We start from the raw sequence: 15749 nt of genomic DNA, 5'->3' as shown, positions 1-15749 counted from the left end.
TTCTTATATAAGCATGCTGTTCATCTACAAGCTATACATTAGTCAGAGTCAGCACTTACAGGAACAATGTCAAAAAAAGTGGTAGGTTGAGTTACAATTCCCCACTGTTACAATTCTCCAGTTACAAAAATTATACCCACTTCATAGAGCTATTACAAGGATGAAGAAAATAATGCATGTAAAGTTTCTGATTCTTAGTATGTGCTCCGTAAATGTTAGCCATTGATCTGTATTAGCTATAATAATAGGTCTAGGTATAACCCTAAATGCTTAGAGCACTTGAAAATAATTAGCAATTAATTATATCATAAAACAGAATATGACCTGTCCAATCTTAGTTCATACCAGTGCTAAGAACCTGATTTTACCAGCTGTATGCAGCATAACACATTATAGCAGATTTTAAGCTTTACTAATAAAAACATAAATGCATGTTTTATAATCAATATTGTTTGTTCTTCTGTCACTGTTCTTTGTCAAATGATGGAACTCTTTAAAGCACTATATATAGTTGTCCATGTCAGAGTTTGTGTTTAATAGTTTATTGACAGTTTTATTTAATAACTTTCTGTAATATTTTGATTCATTTGAAAAGTTAAATATGTAAGAATCTGTCTTTTTGAATTTGAAGAGGTGTTTGCGTCGCAGGGAATATGAATTTTGTTAAGGGTGTCATTGCTTCTTACAGCCACAATAGTGATTTTGTGCTTTATACTCTCTTACATTGATTATAGCTTGTTCATTATTTTAAAAAATCTTTCTTATAATGTATGTTAGCATTTCTTCCATGGTTTCTCAGACTTCCTACACCCTTAAGTCAAATTCATGTTTATAAAACTTTACAGCTTTTAAGAAAACAAATTTTCAAACATAGTTTTTAATTAATCAAATAAATGCTTAGAAATCTATTGAATTCTTACAAATATCTATAGTTGTGTACAATATCTCTTAATATTGAGTTTTTATAAATAAGTCTGCCTTCAAGTTCAAAAGAGGCCTTAAAACTTGCATAATTTTAATTTTATTTTCAAAACGTTTAAGTACATTAAACACCAGAGATGCATTTAATTTTTATGAAAGTCACTCTAGTGCCAGTATTAATCCACTAACAGGCAAGCTTTTATGTTATTAATTTTTTTTTTTACTTATTGGCTGGATGGGTCATAAGATAATTATACTTAGCTGAGCCTTGGGAAAATATGGAATAAGGAAAAATTAGTACATGTAAAGAGAGAGAAAATTTAAAAAAAATAAAAATTGATATAATGTTTTTTCTTGTTTTTTAGCCCTAGGAAAAGATAAGGACTACCTGGATGAATCAGAACATGCTAATTATGACCGATCTCGGCTCATTAAAGATTTTGTTCCCAAAGATAATTCTGAATCTAAGAGAAGATTGCCTAAGGTAATGTAAGTTAAACTATTAATAAGCCAATTGAAGACCATAACTTCTAAAACCTTTTAATTTTTCAGTAGTAATCTATATTGTGCTAGAGAATATAAGAAGGCACACAGTTTAATATATGTATCCAAGGACACACGACTGAGAAGTAATGTGTAGACATATTATTTTTATTATACAACAGAATTTTAGAAAACAATCTGAAATATACAATTATTAAGTAACATCTTCTTTAAGAGTTATTCCATTATTTTTCATGCTTTTTGAAAGGCAGCATGGTTTAATGAATATATGAATTTTAATATCAAATAGACCCAGATTTGAATTCCAGTTCCTCTACTTACTGATTTTGTTAACTTGAGCAGGTTAAACTCTTAGTTCCTTGTTGTAAAATCAGAATCATGTGGTCTGCTTGATAAAATTCTTTGCTGACTATGTGAAATAACCATATGAAAGTGTCTGAAGCATAGTAAAAGCCGACTGTATGCCAGGTTTTTAGAACAACCTGGAGTCTGAGAATACCTCCTTGAAACTATAGATCATTAACAGTGAGTAAGTGGGCTAAATTTTAGTTTTTAAAAACCCTGGCTTGAGCTATTGCATCATCCGTCAAAATCAGACTCTTCAAAGCATCTGTGTGTGGTAGTCCAACACCCTTTTGATGTGTTCCCACACAAATCCTGGCTCAATTCAAGCTTACTTTCTTCTTCTTCTTCTCTTTTTAATTGATTAAAATAGGCGTGCCTTTGTAAAAGAAATTTTCAGTTTAATACAAAGAATGTCAGCTTTTATTGTCACTGCATGACTAATAATCACACTTGCAAATATATCTTTCTCTGTGATATTTGTTTTGGTTTGGCTTGGATTAATTTCACAAATCCCATTTTAGTCACCACCAAAGCACTAGTGAAGAAATAGGGCACAATTTACGTGTTATTATAAAAGTGACCAAACTTCTTCATTCTTCTTCAGTTTTGTTTAAAGGAGTCACTATTTTGTGCCATAATTCTTAGGTTATTCACAAATCAGGGGTTGATATCTCTGTGTTTATTCCTCTGCCTCTGTATGTGATCAACACAGTGAATGTTTAGAGAGTCTTAAGTGGCTTGAGAGAAGGAAGAATTCTAAGAAAAATTGAGGAAAAACAGATATTATTTCTTAAGTTACCTATATCCCCAACAAGAAGACAAGTACAGTATGCTTCAAATAATTAGAAAATGAACTAAGATTAAATAAAACTTGTATATCTGCTTCTCTAAAATTTACCACATACCACCAACGATGCCCTCCATTTCATATCTATTCAGTAGTCATTTCCCAAATCTCACTTTCACTAAATTTGAACTTCAGGATACAAAATTAAGAAGAAAACATCAAACCTACAAGCATATTTTGATGTAAACATTTTCTGAATGGTTTTGAGTCAGCATGGTGAACGTTTATTTTGATCATGTAACTCCTGCTTATGATAATTTAGTAAGCTAAGTATATTGGTAAGGCACTATAGATTGTTTTGAAAATAATCCTCAGAACAATAAAGTGCATCTTTAGAGTATTTTGCTTCAAATTCTTAACTTTTAGCATGTGTTATTTAATTACACTAAAATTCTGTAATATTTTAGAGATGAAAACATCTGTAATATTGAGATCTAATATGATGAAGTTATACTGATAAAGTAACAGGACATATTTTTTCTTTATCTGGAAGCTACTATGCTCAAAGCTTGGCACTGCAATACGGAGAAAGAGGTCAAATGCAGAACAGGTTTTGCTGTCCAGGAGCTAAGATGCAGTTCAGATGCATGCATACAGATAGAAGAAGCTCAGAGCTCTAGGTATTAGAGATGACACAAAATATGGGATAGGTCAAGATTTTGCTGGACTGAACTTTAAAATAGAAGCCATATTTAAATATCTAAGAGGCATGTAGTAGACAGAAAATTGGCCCGAAGACCCTGAAAAAGGAAAAAAAAGAACATAAAGAAGAAACTGAAAACAATCAAATCACTGAAAGAATAAACAGTTACTAGAAAACAGCTAGAAAAAAATCAGTTGGAGAAAACTCAAAAAGAGAACACCCTTCTCCAGGATCTGTAAGATTTGGTATTGGGTATTTGGAGATTCATAGAAAGCAAGTTGGCTACTAGAAATCAGTGCAAACACATCTTTTGTTAAGTTCATTGGTGTGTGTGGAATATCTAGGAGCCCACATCTAATATTCACCTATAATTTCAATCATTTATCCAAAATTCTGCATCTGTGTGAAATTATTTAATAATGTCTATTAAACTGATTCTTGCATACTGCTTCCTATATCATGTACACACATAAATATGAAAGAAAAAGACACATGGATTTCCTAGTTAAGCCTGACAGATTGAAAGACAAATGTTATTGTTTTTTAGTAGAAGGCAGTATTTACTATTTAAATGAATAAAGATATTTTAAATTAAAAACAATTGGTCACAATTCCTTTTTTGCTGTATTCACTCTATTTTTAATGAGACTTTGCAGCTCCTCCCATCAAGGGGTGAAAACTCTTAAACTGACCTGGGTCTTGTTTTGGCCAGCAGACTTCTGTAGAAGGGAAAATGTGCCAGTGCTGAACTTCATGCTCTGAAGGTCTTGCACTCACATTCTTTCCCTTGGGACTCTGCCTTCACCATGTGAATAAGGCAGAGTTATTCTGCAGGACGATGAGACCATGTGGACCAGTAGCCCAACTCAGGCAGGAATACGAGAAAATTCAGTGACAAAGAACAGGAAACACAAACTCATGGTGTTACGGCTACATAGGCGAGATTGAACACTCTGAAGCGGTGTATAAAGTAAGCAAAGGATTTTTAATGATGGCCAGGAGTTGGGCAGACCCTGAGCTGGTCTCTAACATGCTCCAACCTACAATGGAGTCTAAACGCTAGGTTTTTATACTGGTGCAGTCTCTTTGTTTCTTCTTTGGCGGGAAACAGCCTTAGGAAGAGGGAGCTGGGTAGGACTGCAGGAATGTCTTGGCAGTGACAGAAACAGAAATTCGCAAGGCTATAAGGTTATCTCCGGCAGCAGCATAACCCTTCAGCCAGGGACGAACTCCCTGCGAAGCAATTTATTTTCAAAGGGCTAGACATTCTGCAAAGCACAACCTTCACAAATGTTACAAACCAGACACAAGTAAATGGAAGGTGATAGAGGCTGAGGTCCTTTTAGCTTGTAAATCACTACTTGCTATAACACTCTTTCTTACATTCCTTTTTCCAAGGCCTTTTAGCTAGTCCTTGCTACTTCTTACAAAGAACATTTAAAGCCCTTACATACTTACATATTGAAACTTTTTAGGAGGAATATTTGGTGCCCCTACAATGGAAAAGTCCAGCTGTAACCAGAGCTACCCAGGTCGGCCCAGCCTACCCACAGAATCATGAGCTAAATAAAAAGTGTTTGGGATGGTTTGTTTCTCGGCAGTAGCTAATGAGATGATCATACGTGTTAAAAGATAGCATGTTGGCTGGTATCAGTGATTGCCAATAAAAAGTGAAATTTTTTTATCAGTTACTGGGAATATTTGCAAAATAGTCTCCCAGTTTTTCACATTATACTCACATTATCAACTTAACTCTATAGAACCCAAGTATATTTAAATATCATAACCTAAATTGCATTGTATCTAGACAATCTATCTAAAACTTTCTTATAGTACCCTTTCTAAAACTCTACTTATAAAAGTGCGTTCTTGTGATAGCACTAAAATAGGGGAAAATTTCAAGATTACATTTAATAGAACTATATTTGTATACTTAGCAGCAGTCACAAACACCCAATAAAAATAGTGAACTAATTTTTTAAAGGCAAGTTTATTTCCTTTTAAGATTTTGACAGAAGGTTCTCTCACATTTGCATGGATAGAAATCCAGAAAGCAAATATATAATGTAAGAAAATCAGCTTTATGAATTTATAAACTGGAGTACATAGGCTATCCGAAAGCAAAGGTCTTCAGTAGAGAGGGATTGTTTTGTTTTTAACATAGTTTGGGTTATGATTGCCCTTCTCTGTCATATTAATATAGAGAGCACTGTGAATAACACTTGAAGATAAGGCCCTATAATCAACAGAATAATCCTCAGGAGCAAAATTATTCTCTCCATCAAAGAACCATGCCCTGCATACCAGTTGAGGCCCCTAGATGTGGACAGTGTACAAAAATGTCTACAATTAATCTAAGTTAGAAAAAATAACCCTGTGAAGGAGAATCGATGATTTCCATTGTAGCCTTTAATGAAGAGTTTACTGATGCTACTATCTCTTGGGATGCTAACAATAACTATTGGATGTTGCCAATAATGAGTGTGGAAATATAAATCTATATTCCAAATGATGGCGATGTCTTCTCTCACAGAATGTTTGGTATCAAATTAGACAGAAAAGAGGTTATAGGCTAGGAAAATCTTGACATGAATATTTTAACACTTCATTAAATTTAAATTTCAAGGCCATTCAATTTGACTGTGTAAAATAGAATAGGCAGATGGTGTTCATCTTTAACTCAGTTGGTAACAGGAATAACTTTCTGTTAAGACTGGAGACACTGATCTGATCATTTGGTAGAGAAGGTGAAAGGCTCTGTGGTCTTTTATAACGTATCTTTCATGTGGGCCTGGGCAACTATTTCTTTCATGGCTTTTTGCCTCTATATTGTGTACAGGGATTAATATTCTGTATGTGCATATTTTTCTCAGCAATTGGGGGATAATGGTGTTAAACTACAAGGTAAAGGACTAAACTTGACCCTGTATGGCTGCTTTAATTGACAAAATAATACATGAAATCAAATGTTAATTATCTGAATTTATTGGGGTAGTTATTTTCTAAAGAAAATTAAATAATTTGCTAACTTTAGGACTTGAAATGATACATTTTTATGTTTAGTAATATCATTTTGGGCAATGACACCCTACTATTTGATTTTCGTATAAAATATGGGGCATACAGAAAATTATCTTGATTTATTGATCTTTTTGGCCAGTGCCTTAAATTTATATTCTTGCCTAGTATTAAAAAAAATTCTTTTTCTAACAGCTCAAAGGATGTCTGGTCTTGTCTGCAGAGTCTGTGATACCAAGGAGGGCATTGTCCTCTTGTGATCATTGGAGGCATCTCCTTACCTTGGACCATTTAATTCCTTCTAGCATATATTTTCCAGAAGTTTTAGTATAAGATTTTCCAGAATTTCTCCACATTGTCTGTGTGTGTTATGACAGAGATAACACACACAGACAATGTGCAAATGTCTCACAAGAACTATTCAGTTCTTCAGAGGGGATTAAAATATTTTAGATGCCTACCTCATATCTCATAACAAAAAGAACTGAAAACTAAATAGGTATTAAATTCAAAGTTAATATGTAAAAATAAACATTTTCTTAAATCACAAATTTTTAAATATTGGCTTTTTAAAATGGATTTTTATAAACCAGTAATACAATTAATCATGGGAAGCTTAATAGATTTGAGTATTTAGATACTAATCATTATCAAAATTACAATCAAATTTAAAGTTAAGATATAAACTTAACATTTGGTAATGAGCTGGCATACTGAAATATACATGTATGTAAGGATGATTAATACTTTTAATCTGCAAAGATATCATAGTAATATAATTAATAAATTCAAGAGTGCATAATTATTTTAAAACAATATAATTTTAATATAAAATGATTAGAAGTAGTAATAATTGCAGAAATACAAATGTAAGCAATGTTCTTTTAAACCAAATTAGAAAACATTTTAAAATAAAATCCAGAATTTGCACTATAAACTTTTAATTCTATTTTTTACTGGTAGTTGTTTATATTGATCCAAATTTTTTGGAGAACAATTTGACAATAAGCATTACAAGCCTTAAAATAACCTTACTCCTGACCCACTCTAGGAATTTATCCAGAGAATGTAATTAAATTTTATCCCAAATAATTGTGTGTAAGGATATTTCTCACACTGTAATTTGCAAGGAAAGGGAGGGATTCAAGCACTTAAATGTTCAAGAATAAAAAATGAAATTAAAAATAGAAATGTGATCAAATAAGGTACTTGCAAAATAACCAACCCTCTCAGTATGGTTGTATAAGAAGGTGGTTACAAAAACAATATATGACATTTGATATCAATTATATACAAATGTTTAACTTTTTCATTGAGAAAATGCTTATGATTATATATAACAAATTTTATCGTGCTAATAACCTTGCTAACTTATAAGACATCCCTTCCCTGCTGCTTGTAGTTCTTCACCTGCCCATGTCCTTTTCCTCCATTTACATTGGCATGCAGACTTCTTTATCTCACCAATTAAGTTCATCAAAATATGAATATTTCAAGCATCTTTCACTAATCTCAAAGGAAAAGAATGTCAACAATAAAGCACTCATATTTATTAAATAACTTCTGATGCTTATGGAATGTTTTTTTAATTGCTGATGTTGAGGTCTGTGCCAGATATAAATCAAGATTGCAGATGAGGGTGCCCATCATAGAAGCCTATATGGTTTTATTAATCCCTTGATGCCATCGGCAATTTAAACACTGGGATTATAGTATGCTACCAGATGTTGTTTAAAAGCATCAGACCATTGTGTGAAGTTGATTTCCTAGGTCTTGAACCTCCTGGAACATAAGTCTTTAAGTCTGCTGATTACCTCAAGGCCATATCCATTAAGTGGTGGCTTCTTAGCTCAGCGTCTGGTCAGTCCCAATTACAAGCTGCCCTGTGGAGGTTTTCTTGACAGAAATAAATGTAATCCTCTGTTGCATCTCATCAGGTGAATGTTAGGTACAGGGGTGAGGGTGGTGACAAATTCCATTTCATTTATTTAGTTATTTTTACATCGCAGTTACTTTCATCATTTTCAGGTTACAGTTACTTCCTTATATGCAGCCCAGTGCTAATATAATGCGATGTGAAGTTTTAACAGATACAGGATTTTTCAAAAATTGCCCAAGTTTGTATTTTACCTTTTCCTAATGAACGAGAAAATGAGACAATTTCCATGAAAAGCTGAAAAAATACATAGGAATTCCTATTGAACCGGACTCAGTTATCATAAAACATCACCTGGCTCACCAATGAAAATGTCTCATTTGCCGGACCGCTGTTGTTCAGACTGAAACTTACCTCCTACCTTTTATGTTAATCACGACTCATTCAAGTAACATAAAGTGAAATGCACGATTAAAAATTGACAATAAAATTATCAAAATGTCATATGACTAAATGTCACTTAGGTGAATCATACATAGACATATTAAACCAATGACATGAAAGCAGCCCCCTACTGCACCCTATAACTAACCCCCTTAAAATAAAGTAATAAAAAACAATACAGGTATTCTTCTAAAGAGATGAGCTGTCTTATTCAGACCGAGGCATTTAAAGAGTTGTCTAAAAGCCCTCCAGTCAAAGGCTTCGTGCAGCATTCAATATGTAACACTCCAGCTAATGGAAAAAGCAGGCGTGGATGAGAGAACTTTCTGTTGTCATGCTGAACAGTGCTTTAAAGAAGATTGTCATTTGAGACTCTGTTGTCAGCAATGAAGGATTCCAAATGCAGCTGAACCCAGAATTCTGATTGTGGTATGTTGAATAGTACATCAATCTAGGAATTCTCTATTACTTTTCTATTTTCTTAAAAACTGACAGAAATGCCAATTAAGAATAATTGATCATTGGTTTCAGAATTGGGGATGAGGGTATCTGGTATTTCAAAATATTATAGATTTCTTTTTAAAAATAAGAAACATAGGACTATATTGTTATATTTTAAGCATCAGTGTGTCTTGCATGTGGAACAAATGCCACCTCTCAGATTTTGACTGTTTTAAATTCATTTTAATGTTAGTTTCATTGAAATAGTTATTCACAAATTCTATTCTAAAATAAGTTCTTGATTCAAATATATATAAGATAGAATTACTTTAAAAATTACTTATTTTGGAAATATTCTTAAAATTATTTTTATGCAAAAAGTTTTAGTAAATAATTTCCGTCAAAGTAGAAAATCTAAGAAAAAAATCCAAATTTGAAGCATATCTCATACCAATAAATGTGAAAATAAAAAAGTAACACAACTATGAAATGAACTGTGATTTAAGCAAGGGCGAAAAAAAGGTTTTCAACCTGCTGTCTTTATTTTCTCATCGTTTTAAAGCTGATAAGAAAATGAATTTTGTCCTATCCTGAGGGCTTTTATTTCATTTGTTTAAAAATGTCAGTGGCTTCTCTTTGGAAATTAGAGGTTTATTCTCTAAATATACATTCAAAGTTAGATCACTTAAAATGGATTATCATTGGTATGGAAATAAGTATTTAAAGATTCCTCATATAGTACTTAAATATAAAAATTAGTGAGCAGAAAAGGCATTTTTAATTCATTCTCTGTAAATTACTTCCACTAAGAGGATATAAAAAGCTCATATATTTTTTTAAATGTTGATTTCATTGAGAACCAGTAAAAATACCACAGTTTATGCTCTATCATAGACTATTCTATTTAGAAAGGCTTTGGTTTTCATTAGGTAAACTAGAAAAGCCTGTGCTTTTGAGTAAATAAAATTGGATTAAGTGAGAATAAGTTTAGTACAATACTAGTAACATTATAGAAATTCAATATTCTTTTTTCTCTAGTCCTTGTTTAACTTTTTAAAAGAATTTTAATTCTCTTCATGGATATATGTTTTATTAGATGGTATTCAGAGTCACACTTGATCCAGTTTTGTAGGTCAGGTAACTCAGGTGTCTTGGATCCAGTCTGAAGTCTTCAATGATTGATTTTCCTTCTTCTTTGTAACCCCACTGACAGTGTTGCGCAACAAAGGAGCTCTCTTTTATACCATACTCCAAATGTGGAAAATAAATGATTCCCCTTAAATAAAACAACTAATATCACTATAGGAAAAATTGACCTCAGAGACAACTTGTCTGATAAATCATCCAGATCAATTCGTTGTTGGAACCGTCTTGAGAGAAGAAACACAACTTTTTCATAGTTTTACTTGATTTTAACTGAATCAATACTCAAACCATTGCTATGAAAGTAGCTTTACATTTGAAGACTCTTCAGGGAAGAATATGTGCTGTGTAATTATACTTAATATTCACAAGAGATATGCATGTTTTACAATCTTAAAAACAAACTTGTAAGCAGAACAATCACTGTCAGATTAAAATATTTTAAAATTATTTATGAACATTTTTTAACCAATAAAATGATAGATTCAGTGATATTTAAGGTTCAAATTTCACATTCTAAGGAATTTTGGCTGTGGAAAATTTTAAATAAAGTATGTATGGTTCTCTTTCAAAACAGATAATTTATAACAGTGGTTGTCAAACGAGGAATATCAGAACCACTTATAGGGCTTATTGCAAAACAGATGACAGGCTGTACCTCCAGGACTCCTAATAACAGTAGTTCCAACTGAGGCCTTAACATTTGCATTTAAAAAAATTATTGAATTATTGGGGCCACATCAGTTAATAGCATTATATTGATTTCAGGTGTAAAATTCTATAATAAATCATCTGTACACTGAATTGTGTGTTCATCATCCCAAGTCAAATCTCTTTCCATCACCATTTATTCCTCCTTTACCTTCTACCTCCCCCACCCCCTTTCTCTCTGGTAATCACCTTACTGTTGTCTGTGTCTATGACTTTGTTTGTTTGTTTGTTTTTGCTTAAACCCTTCACCGTTTCCCCCCCGGCCCCCCAGTCCTCCTCCCCTCTGACAGCTGTCAGTCTATTCTCTGCATCTATGAGTCTTTCTATCTTGTCTGTTAGTGAATTTTGTACGTTAGATTCCCCATCCCAGTGAAATCATATGGCACTTGTCTTTCTCTGACTGGCTCATTTCACCTAACATAATAGCCTGCAGGTCCATTCATGCTGTTGCAAAGAGTAAGATTTCCATTGTTTTTACAGAGGAATAGTATTCCAATGGTATTTGCATTTCTAACAAGTTCTCAGTTGATGTTGATGGTTGATGCTGCTGGTGCTGATACCACATTTGAGGATCACTGCCTTAAAATTCCCCTTAATACCTCCTTTGTGCTCTGCATTTTGAGAGACTGCCATGTGCCGAAATCTATATGCAGTCTCAATACTTACTGCTGAATAAAACAGGCAAAACCTCTACCTTTGCAAAGCTGGTAGTCCAGGGAAGGAGTCAAAAAATAAATAAGTAAACCAATACGTAAATACTTATTTATCAATTGTCTTTAAGTGGGTCACTAAGCAGTGGAAGAGGAGCTACTCTGGATGATCAGGGAAGCAGCCTCCCAGGAGGTATTAAGGGCCAGGACTGAAAGATGAGAAGTCAGCCAAGGGAAGAGTGGGAGAATGAGGCACTCCAGGCATGGAGCTGGCCCTGTGAGGGCCCCGGGGTGGGGAAGACCTTGGTGTGCTTGAGAGACTGCTGTGTGGCCTGTGTGGCAGGAGTGCAGAGACTGACCGCCACGATGGCCGAAATGGAAGGAGAGCAGGAGGTAAGCAGGCACAGTGACGCAGGGGCGCTGTGATGGGAGCTGGTATTTTGTTTTAAGTTTAACAGGTTTTAAACAAATATTTGGTCTCATAAAGGTCACTCTGTACATCAGGGGGGGTATCAGTGGTGGAAGTTGGGGTGACTTGGTAGCAGTTCAGCTGAAAAATGACGGTGCTTTAGCCAGGAGTAGTTGCAATTGAGGTGGATACATCAGTTTCCAGAATTAAAATGTGGAAACTACTTGGTTTTCTAACCACAGAGGTAGCAGTTATTTAAAAGTTACAATAGGGTTGATTACAATAATATGCGAACATGTCAAGGAAGCGAAAAAAGAAAGCAGGTAGAAAGCAAGATTATAATTACGTGTGAGAGACACACCAATTGTTAGTGATATTATAGGTGATTTTTATTCCCTTTTATATGCAATAAGAAAAATGTTCATTATTATTAAATTCCTAAATTGAAGTATTTCACTGTAAAGGAAAAGCTGTGACTTTGAGAAGACCATCACAGTCTGAACATGTCATTGCTTGTGTGTGAATCGTGTGTGTGTGTACGCTTGCATATGCATTCCAGGCACTTTATACAGTATAGTAGATGCAAAATGAATCAAATATAGTTCCTGTCCTCAAAAAAAGCTTGCTGTTTATTGGGGAAGATAAGAAATAGGGACATAAGAGCAATGGATTACAAATATTAAAAATTTTTGTTATGTTTTTTGAAAGCCCTTCCTGCTACCAACTGCTCCTCTCACTACCAAACCTAACAGATCTTGAATGCATTCCCTTTTCCATGCTCTGTGCCTTTGCATGTAGTGTTTCCTCTGCTTAGGAATGCTCACACTCCCCCTTCTCCATTAATTTTTCAAAAATCAAACTACATATGACTCCTTAAAGACTATTTTAGGGCGGTTTTAGGATTACAATAAAATTAAGAAGAAGGTACGTAGATTTTCCATATACCTCCTGCCTTCACACATGCACAGCTTCCCCTATTATCAGCATCACTTACAAGAATGGTACAGTTCTACAAAGGTTGAACCAGCCTAACATCCATAATTTATCTTAGGGTTCTCTCTTAATGATGTACCTTCTCTGGGTTTGAACGAACATATACCCATCATCATAGTACCATACAGAGAACTTCACTGTCCTAAAAATCTTCTGTACTCTGCCTCTATCACTTCATCCCACCCCACCCCCACACACCCTTTCAGCAATGACTGGCCTTCTTATTAGTGTTCTTACTCTCTGTTTGGCTTTTTCCAGAGTGTGATATAATTGGAATCATACAGTGTATAGCCTTTCAGATTGGCTTCTTTCACTTAGTAATATGCCTTTAAGGTTCCTCATGTCTTTACATAGCTTAATAACTCATTTGTTTTTAGTGCTGAATAATAATCCACTGTCTGGATGTACCAGAGTTATCTATTTACACACCAAAGGACATCTTGGTTGCTTCACAGCGCTGGCAGTTGTGAAGAAAGCTGCAGTAAACATCCATGTGCAGCTTGTATGTGGATATAGCTTTTACTTCTTTTGGGTAAATACCAAGAATTACAGTTTCTAGATCATATGGTAAGAATATGTTTAGTTTTTAAGAAACATCCAAAATTGTCTTACAAAGTGGCTGTACCATTATTTTATTCCCACCAGCAATGTGTGAGTTTCTCTTGTTCCACATCCTCACCAGCATTTGGTGATGTTAGCGTTCCAGATTTGGGCCATTCTAATAGATGTGTATGGTATCCCACTGTTGTTTTAATTTATATTAAATTAAATATATAATGATGACATATGATGTGGAGCATCTTTTTATAGTTTATTTGCCATATGCTTGTCTCCTTTGATGATGTGTCTGTTAAGGCCTTTGACACAATTTTTAATCAGGTTGGTTGGTTGTTTATTTTTTTGTCTTTGAGTTAAGGAGTTGTTTATGAATGTTGAATAGCAGTCCTTTAACAGATGTGTATTTTATAGATATTTTTCTAATTTTGTGATTTGTATCTAATTCTCTTGATACTGTTTTTCATAGAGTAGGGTTTTAATGAAGTTCAGCTTATGAACTATTTCTTTCATGGATCGTGTCTTTGGTATTGTATTTTGAAAGGTATCACTATTCCCAACGTCATTTAGGTTTCCTCCTATGTTATTTCCTAGAAGTTTTATAGTTTTGCAATTTATATTTATGTCTATGATTCTTGTTGTATTAATTTTTGTGAAATTGAAAGTCGGTATCATGATCTTTTTTTTTTTTTTTTTTTTTTTTTTTTTGCATTTGGATGTCCAGTTCTATCACCATTAGTTGAAAAGAATATATCACTTCTGAATGAAGAAATGAAGCCTTCTCTTTCTTCTGGACAGTCAGTGTATCTTTGGTTTCAGAGCATCAGCACTCACCCCTCCTGTGGCACAAATCACACCAAATTGTAATTACTTGTCCTCCTATCTTCTACTTGACTAAATTACTCTCTCTTAAAGGATGAGGCCCATGGCTTATTTTTCTTTGTAATTACATTAGCACTTTGCAAATAGCCTGACTCATACTAGGAGTTCACGGTGAACTTGTTAAGTAAGTAAACATGAAAGAGAATATTAGAAAAACATTACAACTTTAAGTGGAATCGAGTTATGAGTGTGGCCTTCAAGAGTTAAAGTAATTAAGCTCATGTCTGAAAAGGAATAGAAATGTTTGAGTAATTTTACTTCTATGAACGTGTGTTAATAAATAATCAGAGAGGTTAAAAGAGATGTATGAACAAGGATATTGATTACATTATTATGAATCATAGCAAAAAATATAGCAAAACAAGCCTAAATATCCTTCAGTGGAAGGTAAATAAATAATGATATAGTAATAAAAAGAATGGTGTTCAGCTATTTCAAAGTTCAATAGGACATAGTCAACCTGTGCCATTAATCCTCTAGTGGGCCAGTGGTACATCAATAAATAAAATGTGGGAATATAAAACTGTAGTAGTTTCCACTCTGGGTTCTGGGATACTCTGACTCAGCAGATCTACTCCACGTAAGCTGCTAAAACCATCAAGTCTCAGACACATTCCCTAAAAAACAAGTAAAACTTTCAAAACCTCAGTATTATGTATCCTTAATCCCACATGTTTTCCTTGCACTTAGGATGAAAATAACTCAGCACTGTCACTTGGAACACCCTTTCTTTTCTGCCTAACACAAACAAAACTAGATAATACTTTATGTACTAAAGTAGACATGTATAATGGAATTCTCCTGTTGTTTTACCCAATCATAACTTTCTTTGAGGTTCAGGTGGAACTGACCATCTTTTCCTACCCTAAAACAGCCAATAGAATTCACCATCTATAATGACAGATACAGTTTTGGACAAGGTCCCCAAGCTGAACTCCATGCTGGGATGTTCTCTCAGAACTATGGGGAAAGATGCTCCCTCTACAAATACAAGGGGGAAAAGTTATTTTTAGAAGGAAGTAATGAAGCAAATGGAAAAACAAACAAAAACAGATCTGAGAAATAGAATAGAGATATAATAGTAAAGATAGTGAGGATCCTTACAGGTGCATTTGAATAACCTCCAAAGCCTGCTGTTCTGGAAGCTATCTACCTCTATTCCTGGAATTTCCAGAGGTAGAGAGATGGATAATTTTTACCATACGACCACAAAAAGCTTTTTGGGATTGGGGGGCAGTTATGATTATGTGACTTGCATTGGATATCTGTAGTATACAAATGAAAAGAACAGATTTTATTACTATACACATACACACACACGAGTATATATATATATATGTATATATATATGTATATATATATACATA

At 33.9% G+C, this 15749-nt stretch overlaps 1 protein-coding gene across 1 annotated transcript in view; it reads left to right on the top strand.

Moving 5' to 3' along the window:
* ANO3 (anoctamin 3) overlaps positions 1-15749 on the top strand; it is a 284046-nt gene that overhangs the window by 154127 nt on the left and 114170 nt on the right. Inside the window, exon 5 of the mRNA XM_090263144.1 lies at positions 1287-1405. Coding sequence (XP_090119270.1) covers positions 1287-1405 — 119 coding nt within the window. The remainder of the gene's footprint in view (positions 1-1286; positions 1406-15749) is intronic.

Source organism: Furipterus horrens, unplaced genomic scaffold (genome assembly GCF_987537825.1).
Source record: "Furipterus horrens unplaced genomic scaffold, mFurHor1.1.pri manual_scaffold_2, whole genome shotgun sequence".
In the NCBI taxonomy this organism is placed as follows: domain Eukaryota; kingdom Metazoa; phylum Chordata; class Mammalia; order Chiroptera; family Furipteridae; genus Furipterus; species Furipterus horrens.
The sequence above is the reverse complement of the archived record's forward strand: the minus strand, read 5'-3'. Positions and strand labels throughout refer to the sequence as shown.